The following is a 22,899-nucleotide window of genomic DNA, read 5'->3' as shown; positions in this document are numbered from 1 at the left end:
ACTTGGATCATAAGACCTTGCCCTAAGAAGGACACCTTCTGTTATCTTTTGGGCAGCACCAACAGTTGGTTCTCCCATTCACTTTTGAAAAAGTGCTTACTATTTGTGTTTACTTTAGTTATCAGAGTACTTTGCAAAAAAATTTTAGAGGTCGGAAAATTCACAGGCATTTCCTACAGGACAACCTTAATTTGGAATTTGGAATTAAAAAAAACTCACATATATAAGAGTTTATAGTTATATGCAAGTGTCAAATTATGTCCCTATTTTTATTATATATATATTTTAGGAACACACAATGTTCTATGGCGATGCTACATTAATCTAGGAATCCAAGGATCTTTATTTAAAATTTGTATTTCTTCTCTGTGATACTTGGTTTACTGAAAAAAGAGCTTGCCCAAGGCCATGATAGAGCTAAGAAAGGACTTTTGTTATGTTTGTTTTTAGTCAAGGTTTAAATTGCCCCACCACCCAATATCATGCAGAAATCTTATTTTCTATGAGGTCTTCATTTTTAACTTTTTTCCTATTTTAAGTCTGTAAATTTCCAAAAGATCAAGGTTTAGGAAGTGGAAGTGGAACAAGTATTTAATGTAGATGTATTAATAATCTGGTTAATAATTGTTATATATTATTTATGATCTTCACAACAATTGCAGGACATAGATATTGTCATCCTCGTGTTACCTGTGGGGAAACTGGGACACAGGGAAACTAAGTCGTCTTCCAAGATCACTAGCTTCTCAGTGGGTGAGCCAGATTAAAGCCCAGAGTTCTTTCTACATATCATCTGATTGCTGAGTAAAAGGTTTACATAAACTGTGATAATGCTGGTAGACCTAGTGTTTGCTTGCATTTGCAGCACTTCGGCTACTCTGAGAGACCTTAAGGAACAGGGCAATAACACCTACTGTGGATTGTCTTTCATACACAGCACAGATGGAAATATACAATGACTGACTGCTATTTAATTTTTCCCTTACAAGTAGATTTTTGTATTTCATCCTGCCCTGCTATAAAATCAAGTGGTTTTCTGGATGCCTAGAATCAGGCTGTAAATTCCAGCCAGCTCTTAAACACCTGTCTACAAATGACTAGTTGTAGGCTTTCTTCCTGGCCCACCTGCATAAAAACCTATGGTACCCAGCCCATAACTCTACTGGCTACTGGGATTCCAATGTATGTATTTTCTTTAATGAAACCTTCAGTCTGTAAGTTTTATGAAATGCTGCTACAAGTCAAGAGAATGTGGGATATGATAGTATCATTGACTAAGATACAAAAATAAGACATGACAATTCCCTTCAAGGAGGTCACAATTTAATGGAAAACAAATAATTACAATATAACTTAAGTACAACAGAGATGTGAATACACTGCTTTTAAATCTCTGGCAGAAGGCTGGCTGTTGGAGCTCAGTTACCAAAGACTCAATTTTTAAGTCTGTTGGGTAACTATTGCCTAGAGAACTGATGACTAAATTTATAAAATGCATGTATTTGCATTTTTTGAAGTACATATTTAGTATAGGCTGAGCATCCCTAATTCAAAAATCTAAATCCAAAACCTAAAACTTTTTGAGTACCAATATGATGCTCAAAGGTCCTGCTCAAAGGAATGTTCATTGGAGCATTTCAGATTTCAGATTTTCAGGTTAGGGATACTCAACTGGTAAGTATAACACAAATATTCCAATATCCAAAAAAATATATATATATATATATGAAATCCAAGCACTTCTGGTCCCAAGCATTTTGGATGAAGAATGCTAAACCTGTATCAGTCTCAATGAATTACAGCATCTTTGTCCACAGAAGCAATATATATTATTCTGTCCAGCACACTCATGAAACAATGTAGGATTCACACAATAGTCCCCCGTAAGAGCCTCAATCTATCTGCAGCCGTGCTGCATGACAGCAGCTGTCTCTGCAGAAGGACCCAATCAACTCCGTGCCCAACTGTCCAGTAAAAAACTGGCTGAGCAAGACCTAGGTGTGGACAAGAGAAAAATCTGTATGGGGAAAAAAGCACTACTAAGGAATGACAGTATGGCAGTATGCCTCATCAAGATGGTGTCCCTAGAATTCAGTCCTAGTTTGACACAGGTGACCCTCCTTACTGCAGTAACACTACCACAGGAGATAATTAACCCAGGCCAGTTTTCTTCCACTACTTTTCTGGTATCTAGTCCACCTCCCCTTCCTTCAAGACCTGGTGTCTGTTTGGGAAATGCCAAGTTGTGAAATTTTAATATTAACTCAAGGAAAACATAATTAAGGAAATATATCTGCCCTAAAAATAAAAGTAGAGACCAAATTGCACCTTATTATTCCTCTGAGTGTGTGGTACCTGTATAACTATTCTTCTCCAGCAATATGAATAATGGAGTGTCTAACCATACTTCACTTAATTACAGACAACTATCTAGTTGTTACAATTCAATTTAAAATACAGCATATTTAAAGAGAATCAGAATTACATGCTACGCATATCTAGCAAAAAAGATTTAAGAAAAAACGCCAACATCTCACCTTTTGAGTATTTCCTAGCATTGTAACACTTTGTATATATTCATTATATATTGTATTCATTATGTTATATACATTCATTCATTATATCACTTTGTATATATATTTGTATATGTTCAATCACTATGTAGTAATTATATAGTAATTTCACTGCCGATTCTGTGAATCTATTCTTTACTTTATGAAACCTGTTCCTAGGAAAAATTAGGAATTTTTCTTTTAACATTTTGGAAGACTCTCGAGTTCTATACATGACTGCTGTAAAGCACTTTGGACTTTCCTACAAGGGCTCACAAATGAACACTTAAGTCTGCACATGGTAATGCTATGCTTTAGTTTCAAAAGGTTTGCCACCTTTGCACACTATGCTGGCTTTGCATAATTGTTTACAGTTTTATTGAATTTTGAACTGATTTTATAAAATATGTATGGGAGACAGACAAAAGTTAATAGTGACAGTTAATATTAAGTTGTTAATAGCAACGAGCAGATATTTTGTAAACTGAACAAAATATCACAAGATGGAAATCAATATGCATGCAGAAAAGATGTGAGGCTTTTAACTCAGCTGGACACTGAGTGGACTTAAGCTGGATGACTGTCATGTTCAGATATGATGAAGAAAGAAATTAAAGAATGTCTATGACAAATTGAGAGCATACCATCTATGATGAGGCAGTTCATAATTTTTCAAATCTCTGGGAATGGGATAAACATTGTTCAACCCATAGCCTCTTGCAGGCCAGCACTGTCTGAAAGTAGAGGATGGCCTTCGTGCCTCATCTGTCACTGTCACCATCTCTGGGAGCTCTTTCTCTGCCCTTCAGGAATATTGGTGCCCTGCCGATCCCTTCAGCATTCTCCTTACCCACAACAAATACCTGTCTGTCTCTCAGTGATGACACTGTGAGCCCCTCAGAGATAGATACTATCTCACTGATTTTCCTGTCGGGTGACCAATAGATGCTTCATGAAGTATATTTCATGTGACAGAACACACATGCTCCAAGGGCATGATTTTTTCTAACCTTGCCACTGTCTCCACAGAAAAGAGGAAGTTCTTCTTCCATACAGACTCAGTCCTGGGCAGTCCCTGAGGAAAAAGTATGTGGTAAAATCAGAATCCCTTATGTTCCATGGAACTAGGCAGGTTAAAATTATTTTACTTCTAACTAACAGAGAAAATAAGCTAAGCTCAAATGTTGTGAAAGGAAGATAAAGGAATTAAATTTTAGGCATGGGAATGAACAGCTATAAAACACAAAAAATGTTTGAACTATTCTAGAACTACCGGATGGTCTCTTATGGGAATCTTCCTGCTGAGGTCTAAAAAAGTAGTCTCAAAATATATGTGAGCCCTTAACTATAAAGGAAATGAGTGGAAAATTTTCATGGTTGACTTCCTGTGATAAATAAAAATAAATTTTAGACCTTGGTCAACTTCTCTCTGAGATAGGAAAGTTCCAAATCACTGGGAAGAGCAGACATCAATTCTCATCTCCACAGAAGAATATATGATTTGCTAAGCTAGGGTGGAAAAAAAGGAGAAATGAATGAAAATGATGAAAAAGATGACTGAATGTGGCTTTGTTATTCCAGATTTAATGAAAAATCTGAAACAACAGCCATCAAATATGTAGCAATATATTGATTGTCCTTACCTTAATCACCACCCTCACTTCACCTACTTTCTACCTAGTAGACGTGACAACAGGAGCGGCCCTAGCAGAAGCTATGCAATATGTCTGGACTGTGGTTCAATCATTATGTAGTTAACTATTTCATCACTAAAAATAAATAAAATAGTTTCTGTCCTCCAAAAAGGAATTTAATAAGGCTGTATTTAATGATGTTGCATTTTCTAATTTATGAGGTGAGGTCCTATTTACTTAAATACAATCTATATTTCAGGTACTAACATGAGGACATTTTATCTGATATTTTCTATAGTAGAGTGAGAACCTCATAATAGGCAGGTAAAAACAATAATCAAAATATGGCCACGTCTAAATGGTGTTTCTTATCAATGTTTTATAGCCCTTAAGTATATCAGTAATTTTTTTTCCTCGGCTACAAAAAGATCTCTCAGAATATAAGGAATCAGAATTTATTCAGAATTATTATGACTCAAGATTATGAAAATTAATAGCAAATCATTACTTTCTAATGTTTGGAAACAAGTAAAAAAAGATATACTTATGTTTAAGAAGATCACTTAGAAGTTTCTCACCTAAAAATTTATAAAACTTGATCTGATTGACAATATGGAAAGATATTTTGACATTTTAGTTAATATTTACTACATATTATCTATGGCATTTTAGCAGATCTGTTAAAATCCTAATTTTCTCTAAGACTCAGCATGACTGCCACTGAGATTTACATCAATGTAGATCCTGATTCCTCAAATGGGCTGGGACCTCTTCTCTGTATTTCCACGGAACTTTTTTTGCTTTGTTTTTAACTACATTAATGGCACTGTTCATATTCTGCCTCATACGATAGTTATTCTTTTATAGTGTATCTTCTCTATTAATTGGTAAGTTCTTCAAAAGGGCAGACAATGATTCATTCCTTCATTGCTATAACCCACAACTCATAGCTCAGAGTAAAACACAACATATTCATAGAAAGCATCCTTAAAACCCAGCTTTTTGTATACTGGAACCGGGTTGTACCAAAGATCCCTCTCTTTCTGCCTCATCCTACCAAGAAACAACTTTTCCATATTTGCCCCAAGTTTACTGAAATAAAAAAATAAAAAGAGAGGAGAATAAAAAGGGAAAGAGAAAAAAGGAAAAGGGACCAAGTAGAGATGTGACTGTCCCTCACTGCATTACTCTAGGCCCTTTCGTTCCTAGCAGAAGGGAAATCTTGCTAATGTGCTAAAATCATGAAAAACTGATCCTGGGCTTTTGAGTAGAAAAAAAAAATGCTCTTTTCACTGTCTTTGATCAATTTCAAGTATAATTAAACTCTTTAAAATTAGAATGGTGGGAAGCAGGCCATTCTGTTTATCTGACATCAGATTAAGATATAATTGCATGTATGTCATGGAGATTACCACATTCGAAGAAATGATGTGCAGGATTCAATTTGGATGAAATATAAGATTAAGATAATTTCATATTTGTCGATCAGAAAGTCCTTCAAGATTTAGAAACAAATCAGGATTAATTACTGTTGTATAGTACTATTAAAAAGTGCTTTGAGGCCGGGTGCGGTGGCTCACGCCTGTAATCCCAGCACTTTGGGAGGCCAAGGCGGGTGGATCACGAGGTCAAGAGATCGAGACCATCCTGGTCAACATGGTGAAACCCCGTCTCTACTAAAAATACAAAAATTAGCTGGGCATGGTGGCGCATGCCTGTAATCCCAGCTACTCAGGAGGCTGAGGCAGGAGAATTGCCTGAACCCAGGAGGCGGAGGTTGCGGTGAGCTGAGATCGCGCCATTGCACTCCAGCCTGGGTAACAAGAGTGAAACTCCGTCTCAAAAAAAAAAAAAAAAGTGCTTTGAATTTTTTAGCATTGTGGGAGATGGTTGGGTTTTTTTACATTATTTCAACGCAATGCATACATAATAGAGAAAAACAGCATCCCCAATTTGCATGTATAGTTTGAGAAATACATGTGGAGATTACCTTACCCTGTTATCCATGTGATTTCACCAGGCTATTAACAACATATTGATATATATACTTAAAATAACAATTCACAATATACATACAGAAAACCGTATCCATGATGTGATACAATGCATTCTAAATAACAACAGCAATAATATAACAGTAAAAATAAAGTTACTCTGTGCCAGGCACTAAGTGCCTCACCTTATCACGTTCAATCTTTATAATATCCAAATGAAACGAGTTAATCATTGCCTCCATTTTATTCACACATTTCAGTAACGTGACCAATAGTCACCAACCAATCAGTGTCAGAGCCAGTATTTGAACCAGGACTATTCAAAAGCCCATGTTCTTGGACCCTCCATTGTACTTCAGGGATAGTTCTGCACATTCCAAATAGTTTTATGTTATACTGACTGACTGGAAGCATTCCCTCCAAAACACTTTTGTACCTGATTGTTTTAAATTTCTGGAGCTCAGTATTCAGTCATCTTTAATCCTGTTCCTTTTAGATCCTTGTAAAGTTGTCTTCCAGAGCAAAGTTAATGTGACTGGAAATATAAATACATAAATAAATTCTATTAGAAAATAAACAGAGAAGGAAAAGAACATACTATCTTGCAAATTTAACAATCCATTCTGTACCTGAGAAAAATATAGTTTAACAATTGTATCCATACTATCTACTATTAAAAAGTCAGCAGCAGAGATGTTCTGTCATACAAATATGAAAGTTATAAAATGTAACTTTTGAATATCATACTTCATAAGCTTCAGGAGAGGGTTTCAACAATTTGGACGCTGAAACATAGGAAAAATGCACACTAAGGAGAATTTAATCTATAGTATTTCCACACAGAAAATAAAAGAGTACCCATGTGGAAATGGAAAAAAAAAAAAAAAAAAGAAGCAAAACTTTCAAACTTTTAGAAGTATAGAAATATCTTTATGACCTCAGAGCAGTTAAAGATTTCATAAGACAGGAAAGCAAAAACCACAAAGAGCAGTAATTCTGAACAAACGGAAAAATATGCTACAGAAAGGAGGAAGATATTTGTAACTTACATAATGAACAGCTTAGAAAAGATTCATATACAAAATATATAAAGAATGCCTCTCAATCAGTAAGAACAAAACAAACAACAAAATTCAGAAGTGGGCAAAAGATACATGCAATTCACAGAAGAACAAATTAATAAACATACTAAAAGATAATCAAGTTCATAATGTTATTTATCATAGAAATGCAACCACAATGAGATAGATCTCTTCTTTCAGATTAGCAGAAGTTTAAGGGGACAATGCCTAGGGCTGGCGAGGAGGTAGATGAGAAGGCACACTCACATATATTGCTAGAAGAAAGATAAATTGGTACAATCACTTTAAAGAACAATTCAACAGTATTTAGATGGAAGCAGTCTTTCCATCTTTTTTGATGTGTATATATAACGGAAACAAAAATTTCACAAAATAATTCTTACTCCTACATGAGATGTTTGATGTTTTTTTTTTCTACTTTGTGCTATCTTATTCTACCCTACCCTATCCTATTTTATCCTATTCAATTTCATTTTAAAAGAAAATGCTGATCTCAGCCCACTAAAATAATTTCCAGATCACTAACAAGTCACGTAATTTTAGCAACACTGCTCTAGATGAACTCTAGAGCGTACACACAAATATTCCCAGTAGCAAAAAGCAGGAAAGAACAAACAAAATTGATCAACTGAACTGATAAACTGTGACATATGCACACTAGGTACCTATTAAAATAAATTATCTAGAATCAAAACAGGTAAATCTACAAAACAATGCTGACTAAAATCACTAAGTGACAAAATGACACATATAGTATACTGTTTGATAAAATTTTAAAACATGCAGAAGACAATACTATGTTAATGTGTTATGGATACCAACATATGCATGGTTAGACTTTAATGGGAATTGTTTTTCATGGGAAAGTTTTGGTGGAGGGAATACCAAGAATAAAAGGTCCCATGTAACTCTGTCAATGAATTGGTATGCTAAGGCTTTTCTATCTAACAAGATGGTTTTCAAGATTTTAAGACTAAATTAATCATCTCAGGATGGAGGGATGAAGGTTACCCAATGTTAAAGAAAATAAATTCTTAAAGTGAAAATTCTATCATTCTAATTTTGCCTTTACCGAAGACACAAAAAATCAGTAAACATTTGGTAATGACAACTTACAAAGCATAATTTCTTTAGCCATCTATAAAATAAAATGGAATCAATACCCTAGGAAGGCCAGGCATGGTGGCTCACACCTGTAATCCCAGCACTCGAGGATCGCTTGAGGCCCCCAAGAGTTTGAGACTAGTCTGGGCAACATAGAAAGACCCCGTCTCTACAAGAAACGTAAAAATTAATTACATGTGGCAGTACACATCTGTAGTCCCAGCTACTTGGGAGGCTAAGATAGGTAAATCACTTAGCCCAGGATGTTGAGGCTGCAGTGAACCATGATCACACCACTGCACTCAGCCTGGGTAACAAAGACCGTATCTCAAAAAATAAAAAATAAATAAATAAAATTTTAAATCAGCTATGATCACACCACTGCACAGTAGCCTAAGGAACAGAGCAAGACTCTTTTTCTAAAAAAATAAAAATTAAATAAAAATTTAAAAAAATAAAAATAGGTCGGGCGCAGTGGCTCACACCTGTAATCCCAGCACTTTGGGAGGCCAAGGTGGGCAGATCACCTGAGGTCAGGAGTTTGAGACTAGCCTGGCCAACATGGTGAAACCCCATCTCTACTAAAAATACAAAAATTAGCCGGGGTAGGGGCATGTGCCTGTAGTCCCAGCTACTAGGGAGGGTGAGGCAAGAGAATTGCTTGAACCCAGGAGGAGGAAGAGGTTACAGTGATCCAGGATCACACCACAGCACTCCAGCCTGGGTGACAGAGTGAGACTCCATCTCAAAAAAAAATAATAATAAATAGACGTTTAAAAATAGGATGATCAAATAAAATATCCAATGAGCAGTATTTGTACTACTATATCTGGAAGAAAAATCCACAATAGAAAAAAAAAAGTTTTAATATCAATGTATTAAAATGGTAAAAATGTTCTTTCTACTTATGGTCTAAATCTGCTTACAGATGTCCCCTTTTTCTGCATAGGAAGGTAATGCTTCTTGCAGAGCCAGAGTAGAAGCTGGCAACAGTACTGGGAAGATTTTCTTCATAGTGACAGTGTTACAGCATAAGATCATCTCATATGATCTTACTATGGGATGACAGTAAAATCATCTTACTATCTTACTATGTATTACTTTATTAGTTTTTCCCTTGTATGTTTGCTTGGGATATAGATATGACATATAGTTATTCATATTAAAAGGTGCTTTGTTCTTCGTAAAAGTCTCATGCATTTCTGCATTTTATTAAAATGTAATCTAAGACTGTTTTCCCAGACTCTTACTGTACTGATATTTGCCTTGCAATATAAATAGAAAATGGAATGATAAGTACCTTATCCAAGCAGAAGTTCCTGCCACTGATCTGTGTCTTTAAAGGTTCCAAATTGGACACTCGGGGGCCAGTATTTCAAGACTGTACAAAAGTAATTTTTCAAAGCCAAATATATACCAAGTAAGGTAATCTGTCACATGATATTTCCTATTTCAGCTGTCTTTCTAATTGTACAGTTCAGTAATTTATTTGCAAAGTATCCTGGTTTGGGACAAATAACTACTTATTTCTATGTATTCTATGTTGAGAGTTTTCTCTACACTCTGAAAAACTACACAGTTGAAGACTACTGAACAAGAGGACATTCTTTTGATAATGTGATAAACACATTCATACCTAATGCTCACATAAAGTCAAATAATTCGTTTTCCTGTACGAAACATATAATAGGCAGTCTGTACATATTATTTTTGGTAATCAGTATTAATCAGTGTATCTGCTACACAATGTGTCATATTACTTGGTAATACCTCTGACCTAAAAAATGAGTTAAGCTGATTATAGGACATAGGTTCATTTGCCTAATTCATTCAACAAATATTGATTCAGTGCCTGCAGTAGGCACTGAAAGGAAAGCAAATACGTGAGAGAAAACAGAATAACATAGAGCAAAAGAATATCCAGCTCTTAGGGGCTTGTGTCCATATTACTCCAATCCAACGGTAGGTTTTGCTGATAGTTCGCAGTTAATCAGGGGCTTCTAAATGCTAATAATTCTTCTTTAGAAGTAATTCCAGAAGAAGAGGTGAAAAAAATAGCAATTCCTGCAGAGAAGTCCCAGTGTCACATATTTTAAAAGTCAGCTTGATAATAAGAGATCAACTCTGAAGCTATGCTCGAGGAACACATTAACAATATATTTTTTTAGAATTATCTCAATATAGAACTCTATGCTTAAAATTCTCCCATCTGAGTGGGCAACACATTTGATGATGCTTTTATAATCAAAGAGACAGGAAATTAAATAATACGATGTCTTTTAGAGGACCAGCACACAGTTTACAGCATCAGTATGTTAATGAGCTACGGACCACATACATTTCAATAGGATAATGATGGTTCCCAAGTACATGCTTAGCTGAGTCATTAGATAGTAGCATTTTAAGTGTCATCTTCAAGTTATAAATAATATAAATACATATACAATAAAACATAATCCCAGTTGTCACTTGCAAAAAAGGATGTTAGCTGTAATGTTAGCTCCACTTTAATGAGCTGTCTAAAATAAATGATAACTAACAGTAAAATACCTACCTGACTGCTAATCACAATGGAACAATTATAAACAGGATGGACAAAACTAAAGCACTAAAAGCACAACTAAAACTAGCACAAGACCTCAAAGGAAATGATACTGCCATATGTTCATGAAAAACAAAAAACTGTTGTGCAGAATACAGAAACACTGTTGCTATTTTAATTATTTTTTTAAAAGATTTCCAAATTTTAACAAGAGTGATGAGTCAGCTCTTCAGTACAAAGCAAAGCAGTATTTAATTGAAAAGATTACTGAGCTTGCCAACTTTGGTCTTTTCAGCCACACACAGCAAAAGTATCATTTTCAAATAATAAAAAATAACATAAATTATACAAATATTTTTAAGTTGTTATATTAAATTAACATGACTTGAGATTTGAGATCTCATTTGTAAATCCATTTTAAATTTAGGTCCTTACAGATTTAATCTAAGTTTTCAAAAAAATCTTAACATGCCTGTCAAAGAGAGCCTAATTGTTAAAGATCTTTGACCCAGCACACATACTCCTTCAACATGGCAGGCCCTCTTGGCCTTGGCTCATTTCCACTTGAGTCTGGTTTCATTCAGTATTATATACATGCATACATGCAGCATAATACAGGACATATTATAATGCAGTCAAAATTTATGTTTTATTCACATACTATCACCCGCTGGTACTTTAGCTCAAGACATCTTGCATAGGAAGCTATACATAAGAGATATTAGCTCAGGCCAATAGCAAGGCTGAAGACAAAAGAAACCCACTCTAATGTCAGATTAAATCTAAAAAATTATTATGGTTTAAGTTTCCTGAAAACCCTCACGCTGTCAGAATGTAATTACCATGTGAACTGGATACATGTTCCTTCCAGACAATGAAAGCTAGAAGTATCAGACTTCCATTGATGGACATTATAAATACCCCTTACCAGGAGGCAAACTATTCACTCCTTTGAAGTAAAATCTCCATGTGGACCGACCTCTCTCTCTCTCTCTCTCTCTCTCTCTCTCTCTCTCTCTCTCTGTCTCTTTTGAGATAAAGTCTCACTGTCTCGCTCTGTTGCCCAGGCTGGAGTCAGTGGCACCATCTCGGCTCACTGCAACCTCTGCTTCCTGGGTTCAAGCAATTCTCTGCCCCAGTCTCCCGCTCCCAAGAAGCTGGGATTACAGGCGCCCACCACCATGCCTGGCTAATTATTTTGTGTTTTTGGTAGAGACGGGGTTTCACCATCTTGGCCAGGCTGGTCTTGAACTCCTGACCTCATGATCCACCTGCCTCGGCCTCCCAAAGTGCTGGAATCACAGGCGTGAGCCCTGTGCCTGGCTATACTTCTCTTTTATTCTTTAAACAAGAGTCCTTAATGTCACTCTGTAACCCCAATAATTCCTGGTCTCAAATCTCTGTTTTCCTGGACAATTTTAATCTGTAGCAATATTTTTTTATCTATATATGAGATGGGGTCTTACTCTATTGCCCAGGCTGGAGTGCAGTGGTGCAATAATGGCTCACTGCAGCCTCAACCTTCCCAGGTCAAGTGATCCTTTCACATCAGCCTCCCAAGTAGCTGAAACTACAGGTGTGTGCTACCATGCCCAGCTAATTTTTTGTTTGCTCATTTGTTTTACTGTAGAGACAGAGTTCTGCCATGTTGCCCAAGTTAGTCTTTAACTCCTGGGCTCAAGAAGATTTGACTGCCTCGGTCTCTCAAAGTGCTGGGATTACAGGTGAGCCACAGAGCCTGGCCTGATCCAACTAAACCTCAACTGTAGCAGTATCTTAGGGCATTTAAATTTCACTTTAACTAACTTATAAATCCAAACTTGAATACGACAATTTCATAGGACATAAGCAAATTCCACGGATTCCTTACATTTATGGTCCTTGCTGGGCTCATCAAGCAGACCCTCACCCCAGGGCTTCTGCATTTGATATTTCCAGTATGCTCAGCGCTCACTTTCCTACTCCTCCCAAATCTGCATGGCACAGGACTTTATTTAAGTCTTAAAACAATTGTCATCATTTCAGAGAGGTGACTACCTCATCTAGAATGGTTGGCTCTCCAAATTCCTTGAATCACAAGGTCAGGAGTTCAAGACCAGCCTGGCCAAGAAGGTAAAACCCAGTCTTTACTCAAAATGTAATATAATTATAGACTAATAGCATTTTGGTGTTTGAACAGAGTTTTTGTAATCTATGTAAGTAAAGAACATGAGGGGAAACACACTTTACTTTCTAAAATTATTCCTCTCCATCATCCTTTTTCTCTAAGCCTACTTTAATTATGGACTGAAATTTAGTTAGGTTTATCTGGTTCATTCAGAAATCTCTGAGAGGTCATTTAATACCTTATAGCATAACATCACACCAGGTGATTTAAGCTCCTCTCCTACACAGTTTCAAATACAGAAAAGCAATGACCATTCTTAGAAAAGATCTTCACTAGTCATCCACAGTCAGAGGGACATTAAGAAGCAATTGCAAAAAACTGTGGAGACAACATACAATTTTCTCAGCATGATTTACATAGTTGTCTGACTAGTCTCTTCCTTGTAAAGGTCCAGTGTCTTCATTTGATGTGCTGAGTTAAACTGTCAACTTCTGAATAACTTGAACTCTTGTTTGGGGGAAAAAATGTTTTTTTCACCTACATACTATAAAAAATGCTGACATTTCTCACAAGGGTCATGATGTGGGCTCCCATAAAAGACATTGTAGAGCATGATAAAGAATGTTTTCTCCCAGAAGAACATTTCTAAAACCCAGTTCTCCACGTTATATGTCACCTTTCGTTTATCCTTCAGACTCACCATATCCATGATGTTTAAAATTGCAATCCACATCTGCACTCCCAAGTCCCTTTCTCTGTTCTCCCTTTTCATTTTTCATAGCATTTATAATTTTCTAACCTAATGAGCAAATATGTTTTTTTATCATTCTTTTCTAGAATGTAAGCTCCAGAGGGAAGGGATCTTTGTCTCTTTTGTTCATTGATACATCCAAGCACCAAGGACAGGACCTGATACAAAATAAATTTTTGTTGAAAAAATGAATGAATCTATGTTGAGTTCAGTACAAAAATATCTCTGAAGTTAGATTCCAATTTTATTTAGACAATTAACAAATACCTTCTAAGCTCCAATTATGGAGACAGATTGATCATACCCATACAAACATATAATATCAGATAGTGATTAAGTGCTACAAAGCCAAACCAGCAGTACAAGAGTTTGAAGAGCCAGCCATTTTAGATGAGGTAGTCACCTCTCTGAAATGATGACAACTGTTTCAAGACTTAAATGAAGTCCTGCGCCATGCAGATGTGGGAGGAGTGGGAAAGTGAGCATTGAGCACACTGGAAATATCAAATGCAGAAGTCCTGCAGTGAGGGTCCAACAAGAGCAATAAGGCCTGAGTTGGGAAAGTGGGGTATGCATGAACGTATCATTCTTGTTGCTTTTATCTGCTGCTTAATAACACACATGCACTGTCTAGCACGAAATAAAGAGATTGCATTACACCTAGAGTACTCATTCTCTGAGCCTAAGTGGCTCTTCTATTCCAGCCCCCAAATATCTGTATCAGCACATCATATAAGATTACAAAGCACACAGTAATGACTTTGTTAGAAACTCTTCACAGTAGCCCCAGGAGTCTGGAAACTGACTTAACTAAGAACCAGTGTCCAGTAAGGTGTAAAGCCCAGCAGGAATGCAATATTAGGAAGGTGTAAAGCCAGGAGGCTCAATAAACGTTAAACAGTGACTGTCACTTTGGAGTCTGGGGGAAAGAGCAGCAATTCAGAACACTGTTTGTGAATTCGACCACTTTTATTCAGCTCTGACAAGGTAAGTTGCCAAGCACAGTACAAGGTAGCTCTCTACGACATGCACTTTGTTAAAGTCCTGGACTCGAATTGTTGCAACATTTTATGTAATTTTTGCAAAGAACAAAAGCAAACGTTCATTCTAAATTCGCCTTCCAATTCAGTTCTTTCTCCACCATACCGAGCACTTGGAAAGTTTTCAACGTCTGAAAACCTGTATTTCCAGGGCTGAGCAGAGAAGTGTGTGATTAAGGCGGCTTAAGGCGGCAATTTCTTCCCATCCCTCCATAGTTCCAAAACAGCTTCGCTTAACAAAGTCAAACTTTCTGCGCTATTCCTGGTCATCAGGACCAAATGTCGAAAGCATAAACTGCCACTGAGTCAGCGAGCCGGTCCGGGGCCCGGAACCTGGGGTACTAGATTGATGGGGCGGAAGCCTAGGGTCGAGGCGACGGAAATGAAATCAGCAACCTATGCTGAGCAGAGAGTGGGTTAGGAAGGCAAACTCCAGGCAGGACCCTTCCCCGGGTCCCGGGACGCGGCCTAGCCACACCACACGCGAGAGCTTAGGATGAGAACAGCCTCCGGACAGGCGGGCACCCCGGAACGACGCCAAACACGACCCCTTCCAGAGGACTCGCGCATGCGCAGCGTGGCGCAGCCTGGGCCGGCGTCTGAATAGGATGTAGTCCCAGAGCAGCTCACCGAGTCCCCGCCAGCGGAATTGCGCATGTGCACGGCAGCCACTGCCCCGCGGCCTGGGCTGGGGTGTAGCCCCGGAATCCAGCCCCTAGCCCCCGCCAGCAGGTTTACGCATGCGCGGCGACGCCTAGGCCTGTGGTACGGTCGCGGCTCTAGTCCCCGGGGCCTCTCGGTGGTCTCTTGGCTGAGAGGTTGGGCCTCAGGGGCGGGGAAAGGTGGCCGGCACCGGGGGGTACCTGACAGCGGCCCGCGTTAGGGCCGCTATCTCCCTCGCCCTCCCTCACCACCCCTCCACCCTCTTACCTCCGCTCAGGCCGGAGCCGCGTCCGCTCCGCCTCCTTGGTCCCGGTTACTGCTCGGTCGGGGGCCCGGCGCAGCGAGGTGTTGGCACCTCCCACTGAAGCGGCCCGGCCTCGGCGGGATGCGCTCCGGTGCCCGCGAGAGGGAGAAAGGAAGGGAGCGCAGACGAGGGGAGGGGGCTGGCGACGGCGCCTCGCCCCTCCCCTCCTCCCTTGGCTGCCCACCGCCGCCCCCGTCTTTCTCGCAGACGCCCCCTCCCCTCGGAGTTGACCCCCGGGAGTGGACGCAGCGTCTCCCGCTGGGGCTGCCTTCGCTTTTCCAGGGAATTCCTCCGTGGGCCACCCCCACCTTCTCCGGGGTTAGGTTCTCCCAAATCTTGGAAATCCGTGATACCCGACCTAGAAGGATGCAGCGTGTATGATGCCAAGAGCAACCTTTTCCACAGCCCCTCTCCTCAGCCTGCCCCAGCTTTTCTGGTGGTGGTCCCTCCATCTGGGAGCTCCGATCACTTCACGTTTTCACCCCATTGCTGTGGGGCGGAAGTCCTGTTACCCCCTATAGTACAAATGCTGAAATAATGAGGGGTGTGTGCTGGTGGGTTGGGAGGTGGTGACCTCAGTGACCTCGGGGCCAAGGGTTTCGGAAACAGCCACCTTCTCCCCTTATTATTATTATATTTTGCAATAATGTCTTAATATTGCACTCCACTTCTGTTGGCCTTTGTAGATTTAAGTAAAATGCGCCACAACTTTGCAATGTGCAATAATTTCTTCCACTGCACTGCACTTAAATTGACCTGAGTGGGTTTTGGTAAAATGCTCAACAGTTAAATGTTATTAGCTATTCCTATGAAGTAAGCTGCTTGCTTTTATACTGGCTTTTTCACGAGGACACTGGTTCCTCTCCAGTGTAGAGCCAAAAGTAGTAGAACTAGATAGAAAAACTGAGATTCCAATCCACAGTGACCATGTCAGTTTGTTTCGTTTGGCTTTTGTCATTTCTTGGGGAAAAAAAAAAAAACATCATACCAGAATGTGTGACTGCCTTTCTGCTACAGTCAGCAGACATTTATCTCTATTAATGAGCCTCGGAGGCTTGCAAGATGGGATACAGGTATTTCTCATAGCTCTCTGAAAGGAAGAAAACGTTTGTAAGTATACATTCACAGGAAGTTGCAGACATGGTGCAGAGAGGCATTGTGTGCCTTCCCCCAGTTTCCCCATTGGTTACATCTTATCAATGAAAGAAACTTATCAGTTAAAAATGTTTGCTGTCAGAAAAAAAGCTCACTTCAGTGATGATAGCTGATAGCTGGCTATTATTATTATTATTATTATTATTAGCACCTATTGTGTTCCAGGAGCTTTATCTTGTTTGGAGCTCACAATAATCCTGTAACGCAGGGATTATCCTTACTTTACAGATAAAGCAACTCAGGCCCCAAGAGATTAAGTTTCTTTCATCAGCAATCATGGCAAGATCTGTTTGCCTTGCACACTTCATCTTTTCCACATTGTGGACAGTTGAAGTTCACGCAGACCGTACACTGTGCTTCAGTTGAAGCCGGGCAATTAGCTAACAATAAAAACATGTCTTTATGTTTTGAAAACTGTGATATTTTCTCAGAAGTTAAAACTTTTAAATCTACCTATCAAAGAATGTCTTTCATTAAAGATTTTAATTTTACATGGGTCCAATAGTTTTTCCCAGGGCGGTCAAAATTAAAAGCAGGAGGTAAAAATGTCTCCATCCCATATGTTTTTGCAAAATTTTTGGCTAATTTGGTCTACTAAACTTCACTGTATTGCTGAATTCAGTAGACTGAAAAATTAGACTCAGAGAGAGTATAGGTTAGCATTTCAGGAGTTAAAGTTCCCATCACCACATCTGCCAAGTTTACCTACATCTGGACCTGTGCACTCTGTATTTCCTCCCGTTACTGGGAATGAGCGGTCCATGCTCTTATTTAAGTTCAACTCTTCCACCTTTGTATTAGTTCCTATCTTCCTTACAGTCTCAAGGTATTCATTCCAGTATTTGTCACCTCTCAATCCTACATCATTAATTTTTATCTCTATGCTGGATCATTCTCATTTGCATATTAACATTGTGCAACATTTGCCTATCTTTTTAAAAAGTTTCTTAATAACATGTCCCCTTCCATGTGAAAGAGAACCAACATGTTCTCTTTCAAAATGTCTTAAAAGAGTCACTTATATTCACTGTATTCTCATCCCCTCCTCCTCCTATTCATTCTGTCTCTCTCTCTTTTTTTTTTTTTTTTTCTTTTCTGAGATGGAATCTTGCTCTATCACCCAGGCTGGAGTGCAGTGCTGCGATCTCAGCTCACTGCAGCCTCTGCCGTCTGGATTCATGGGATTCTTGTGCCTCAGCCTCCCAAGTAGCTGGGACAACAGGCATGTGTCATCATTCCAGCTGATGTTTGTTTTTTGGGTTTTGTGCCTTTGTTTTTGTTTTTGTTTTTGTTTTTGTTTTTGAGAAGGAGTTTTGTTCTTGTTGCCCAGATTGGAGTGTGGTAGTGCAATCTTGGCTCACTGCAACCTCCACCTCCAGGGTTCCAGCAATTCTCTTGCCTCAGCCTCCCGAGTAGCTGGGATTACAGGCACCCACCACCATACCTGGCTACTTCTTTGTATTTTTAATAGAGATGGATTTCGCCATGTTGAGCAGCCTCGTCTTGAACTCCTGACCTCAGATGTTCCACCCGCCTTGGCCTCCCAAAGTGCTGGGATTATAGGTTTGAGCCACCGCACCTGGCCATTTTTGTATTTTTAATGGAGATGGGGTTTCGCCATGTTGGCCAGTGTGGTCTTAAATACTGACCTCAGGTGATCTGCCCACCTCGGCCTCCCAAAGTGCTGAGATTATAGGTGTGAGCTACCATGCCCGTCCCTCCTATTCATTGTGGAATCTATTTCAGCCAGGCTTTTGCCCCTATCCTTCCACTGAAACCCCTCTTGGCAAAGTCACCAATGACCTCAGAATTGCAGAATCAGTGGTTACATTTCCGTTATATCACTTGAACTATCAGCAGCATTAGAACACAGTTGCTTACAGCTGCCATCTTGAAGCATTCACCTTCTTCCCTTGGCCTTCAGGTGGCCCCTGTCTCTTGGTTTGTCTACCTCACCGGCAGCTCCATTAGCTCATCATCCACTTCTCCAGCCACTAGCATGCCCAAAGTTTGGTTCTTGGACTTCTCTATCTTCTCATTCCCTTAGCAATTTTATTTCAAGACATGGTTTTTAGTATTCAGGCTGGGGCCATTCCTTCTCCTCCCAGCCTCCCATGTCCTGCCACTTCTTATGTCCTAACAGGTTCATGACACTACAAGGAAAGTAGGAGCCCTTGTCCTTTCCCAGCCCACAATGGGGTCCCAGCTGCAATGAAAGTCTTACGTTTCTTCCCTTTTCAAACCCCTAAGTTACTTCTGCTTTGGGGTATCTTTAAGCCTCCTTTAGTTACCCAAAAGCGGAGGAATTCATCTTGCTTTTTTCTTTTCAGGTATCCAGGCACGAAGGCCCTAATCACAACAAAAGTTGGATGGGGTTGTCATCTTTTGACTTTTTCTTGGAAATTCAGAAGGTCTAGTTTTGCTTTAGGGAAGATGGAAATGTTCTTTCTTTCCTCTTTGAGTCTCCAGCACAAAAATTTTACGCCAGCAAATTTCTACATCAGTCTGCCTGTTACAGATTGAATGCATAAATGAATGGCTGCAAGTGATATGCACTTTGGTGCCCCATGTACCACTGATTAGGTGAATGACCTTGGATAGCACCTTAGTTTTCTAGAACTTAAATTTTTTGAGACTTCATGAAATTGGTGGTTTGTATTACATTTCTTAGTTTCCTCTCCTGGGTTTAAAATAATATGCTTTATCTACTGCAAACGCTCCAAAGAGAAACTAAAAACTTGACTTAAATCAACTGGCCAAACTCTAGATAGCTAACAGTAAGCTGAAACTGGAGAAGGACTGGTTTGGAGCAAGGGGTCTGACTGAGGGGAGCAGTTCTATGGAAGAGGAGGAGGAGGAACCCCACTAAGCACATTCCTTGATCAGAAGGGAAGGGATACCCACTATACCTACTATACCAGATAAACATTTTTCCTTTATGCATCTGAATTTTTTTGTCTATTATTTTATCATTTAGAATTTCTTTTCCAATTTTATTTCAGGTAATGTCGTTGCTACACCTATATTTCTACAAATCATATCTAGAAATATATCTAAGCCACAACAAAGGTAAGAGAACAACTTTCTGACTCGGTATCTAAGGGCAACCTCTGGTAACTTTAGCTCTCCTTAAATCCCATGGGAGCTGGGAGGATAGGGTGCTCCTAGTAGAATTCTGCAAACACCATGTAGTATCCTCCTCCTTCACCAATCCTGCTGAGCACAGGTGACGGTCCTGGGGTCCCAGCTACTTCCAAATGTGTGGTGTATGGGAGAGTGTAAGTGACCAGGTTGCTGTGGACATAGAAAGCACAAAAGGAGCACTGCCCAGCTCTGTGTTTTGTAGAGATATCAGTCACACTGCACCTTTACTGATGCATGCTATTACCATGCTATAGCATTGTGCATCTCAGCATGGTATTAGAATTGGTGTTAGAATACAAAAGTGATAAAGATGATAATAGGCACACATACACTTATAATGGCAATACTGAAAGAATGACAGAATACCAAGAGATGATCAAAGAAGCCTTTCCAAAACAGATAACTTTAGCATTAAATTTTCAGTGTGGACTGGTGCAGTGGCTCATACCTGTAATCCCAGCATTTTGGGAGGCAGAGACAGGCAGGTCACTTGAGGTCAGGAGTTCTTGATCAGCCTGGCCAACCTGGTGAAACCCCATCTCTGCTAAAAAAAAAATACAAAAAATTAACAGGGTGTGGTGGTGGGCACTTGTATTTCCAGCCACTTAGGTGGCTGAGTCAGTGTGTATATGAGTTAGCTAAGAGAACAAAGGTTAGGGATGGAAGTGTTAGGGAAGGGAAATATTCTAAGTAGAATAAGAAGTGTGATCTATTTGAGAATTATAAATTGCTCAGTAAGCCTAAAACAAAGGCTATATGGAGGGGATAGGGCAATGGTAGGAGATTAAAGTTACTGCTCATTCATGGATGGACACTGAGGATGATTCTGTATCTCTGCAACTGTGATAGTGCTGCAATGAACATGGGAGCACAGATATCTCTTCAACATACTGATTTCATTTTTATTGGATATATACTCAGTAGTGAGATTGCTGGATCATATGATATTCCTATTTTTAATATTTCGAGGACCTCCTCACTGTTTTTTATAATGGCTGTACTAATTTACATTCCCATCAACAAAGGTTCCTTTTTCTCTACATCATTGCCAACACTTGTTATTTTTAATCTTTTTTATGATAGCCATCTTTACAGGTATGGGTGATATCTCATCGTGCATTTAATTTGCATTTCCCTGATGATTAGTAATATTGAACTTTTTTTCATCTACTTGGCCATTTGTATCTTCTTTGAGAAATGTTTATTCAGGTCCTCTGCCCATTTTTAAATTGGGTTGTTTTCTTGCTATTGAGTTGTTTGAATTCCTTATATATTTTGGATATTAATGTCCTAACAGATGAATGGTTCTCAGGTATTTTCTCCAACTTGCTAGGTTTTCTCTTCACTCTGTTGATTGTTTCTTTGTTTTACAGAACATTTTTTGTTTGATGTAATTCTGTTTGTCTGTTTTTGCTTTAGTTGCCTGTGCTTTTGGGGTCATCTCCAAAAAAGTCATTGCCCAGACCAATGGCATAGAGTTTCCCCTTATGTTTTAGTAGTTTTATAGTTTCAAGTCTTATGTTTTAAGTCTTTATTCATTTTTAGTTGATTTTTGTATTTGGTGTGAGAAAAAGGTTTCATTTCATTTTTCTGCATATGAATATCCAATTTTCCCTATACTACTTTTCTTTAAAGAGACTGTTCTTTCCCCATTGTGTTCACAGCTTTGTCAAAAATCAATCAGCGTTTTTTTTAAAAAAATAAGACAATTCTGTCATTCGTGACAATATGGATGAACCTGGAGGTCATTAAGTAAAATACCACATGATCTCATTCATATGTGGAACCTTAAAAAGTTGAACTCATAGAAGCTGAGAGCACAGGGGCTGGGGCTGGGAAGGATCAGGGAGATATTGGTCAAAAAATAAAAAATTTCAGTTAGGCAGGAGGAATAAGTTCAAGATAGCTGTAGTACAATAGGGTGACTGTAGTTAATAACAATGTTTTATATATTTACAAATTGCCAAGAGAGTAGATGTTAAGTGTGCTCAGCAGACACACACAATGATAAGTATATGAGGTGATGCATATATTATTTACTTGATTCAGCCATTCCATAATATATCCATATATCAAAAGATCATTTATATACCACAAAAATATGGAATTTTGTTAATTAAAAAATAAATTTTTAAAAATTAATACCTTATTTAAAATAGCAATAATTTCTTTTTTCTCTTTCTTTCTTTCCTTCCTTCCTTCCTTTCTTTCTTTCTTTATTTCCTTCTTTCCTTCTCTCCTCTCTTTCTCTCCTTCTCTCCTCTCCTTCCTTCCTTCCTTCCTTCCTTTCTTCCTTCCTTTCTTTCTTTCTTTCCTTTTCTGAGATAGAATCTCCCTCTGTTGCCCAGGCTGGAGTGCAGTGGCACGATCTCAGCTTGCTGCAGCCTCTGCCTTTCAAGTTCAACTGCTTCTTCTGCCTCAGCCTCCCAAATAGCTGGGACAATGGGCACATGCCACCATACTCAGCTACTTTTTGTTTTTTTAGTGGAGCCCTGGCTTCATCATGTTGACCAGGCTGATCTCGAACTCCTGACCTCAGATAATCTGCCTTCCTTGGACTCCCAAAGTGCTGGGATTACAGGTATGAGCCACCGCACCTAACCTAAAATAGCAATACTTTCTTGATTGCTTTCTTGAGCTGTGCCCTTACTGAGGACTAAACTTGTACTTTTTTCTTCTCTTGCCCAAATTTGTATCTAAGGGGTCTGGAGAGTCATGCCCTCCAAATCATAGTCTCAACAGACAGGTTTTACTTAGTGCTATATAATGTGGCTTACTTTCCAACCTGACTCTGGTATAACATCATATGATAGATAAGGAAGGAAAT

At 38.9% G+C, this 22,899-nt stretch overlaps 2 protein-coding genes across 8 annotated transcripts in view; one reads left to right on the top strand and one right to left on the bottom strand.

The window, feature by feature from the left end:
* Positions 1 to 15,935, bottom strand: part of RCBTB2 (RCC1 and BTB domain containing protein 2) — a 45,947-nt gene extending 30,012 nt beyond the window's left edge. For 2 of the 6 annotated variants that reach the window (XM_010330068.3, XM_010330069.3), the window contains exons 1-2: positions 15,737 to 15,926; positions 6,617 to 6,715 (exon numbers count right to left, since the gene is read on the bottom strand). Coding sequence is in view for 3 of the 6 variants with exons in the window: in XM_003942221.3 (XP_003942270.1) it covers positions 3,563 to 3,604 (42 nt within the window). In the remaining 3 variants the exon portion in view is untranslated. Of the gene's footprint in view, positions 1 to 3,562; positions 3,628 to 3,965; positions 4,062 to 6,616; positions 6,716 to 15,736 lie in introns of those variants that run through there. The other 4 variants (XM_003942221.3, XM_074387701.1, XM_010330065.3 and 1 more) reach the window with 4 other exon arrangements.
* Positions 15,190 to 22,899, top strand: part of CYSLTR2 (cysteinyl leukotriene receptor 2) — a 134,694-nt gene continuing 126,984 nt past the window's right edge. Inside the window, exons 1-3 of one of the 2 annotated variants that reach the window (XR_012514380.1) lie at positions 15,190 to 15,571; positions 19,931 to 19,997; positions 22,558 to 22,653. The gene's annotated coding sequence lies outside the window, so the exon portion shown is untranslated. The remainder of the gene's footprint in view (positions 15,572 to 19,930; positions 19,998 to 22,557; positions 22,654 to 22,899) is intronic. The other variant, XM_074387704.1, reaches the window with a different exon arrangement.

This window comes from Saimiri boliviensis, chromosome 16 (genome assembly GCF_048565385.1).
Source record: "Saimiri boliviensis isolate mSaiBol1 chromosome 16, mSaiBol1.pri, whole genome shotgun sequence".
NCBI classification, from domain to species: domain Eukaryota; kingdom Metazoa; phylum Chordata; class Mammalia; order Primates; family Cebidae; genus Saimiri; species Saimiri boliviensis.
This window is presented reverse-complemented; position numbering and strand designations above follow the sequence as displayed.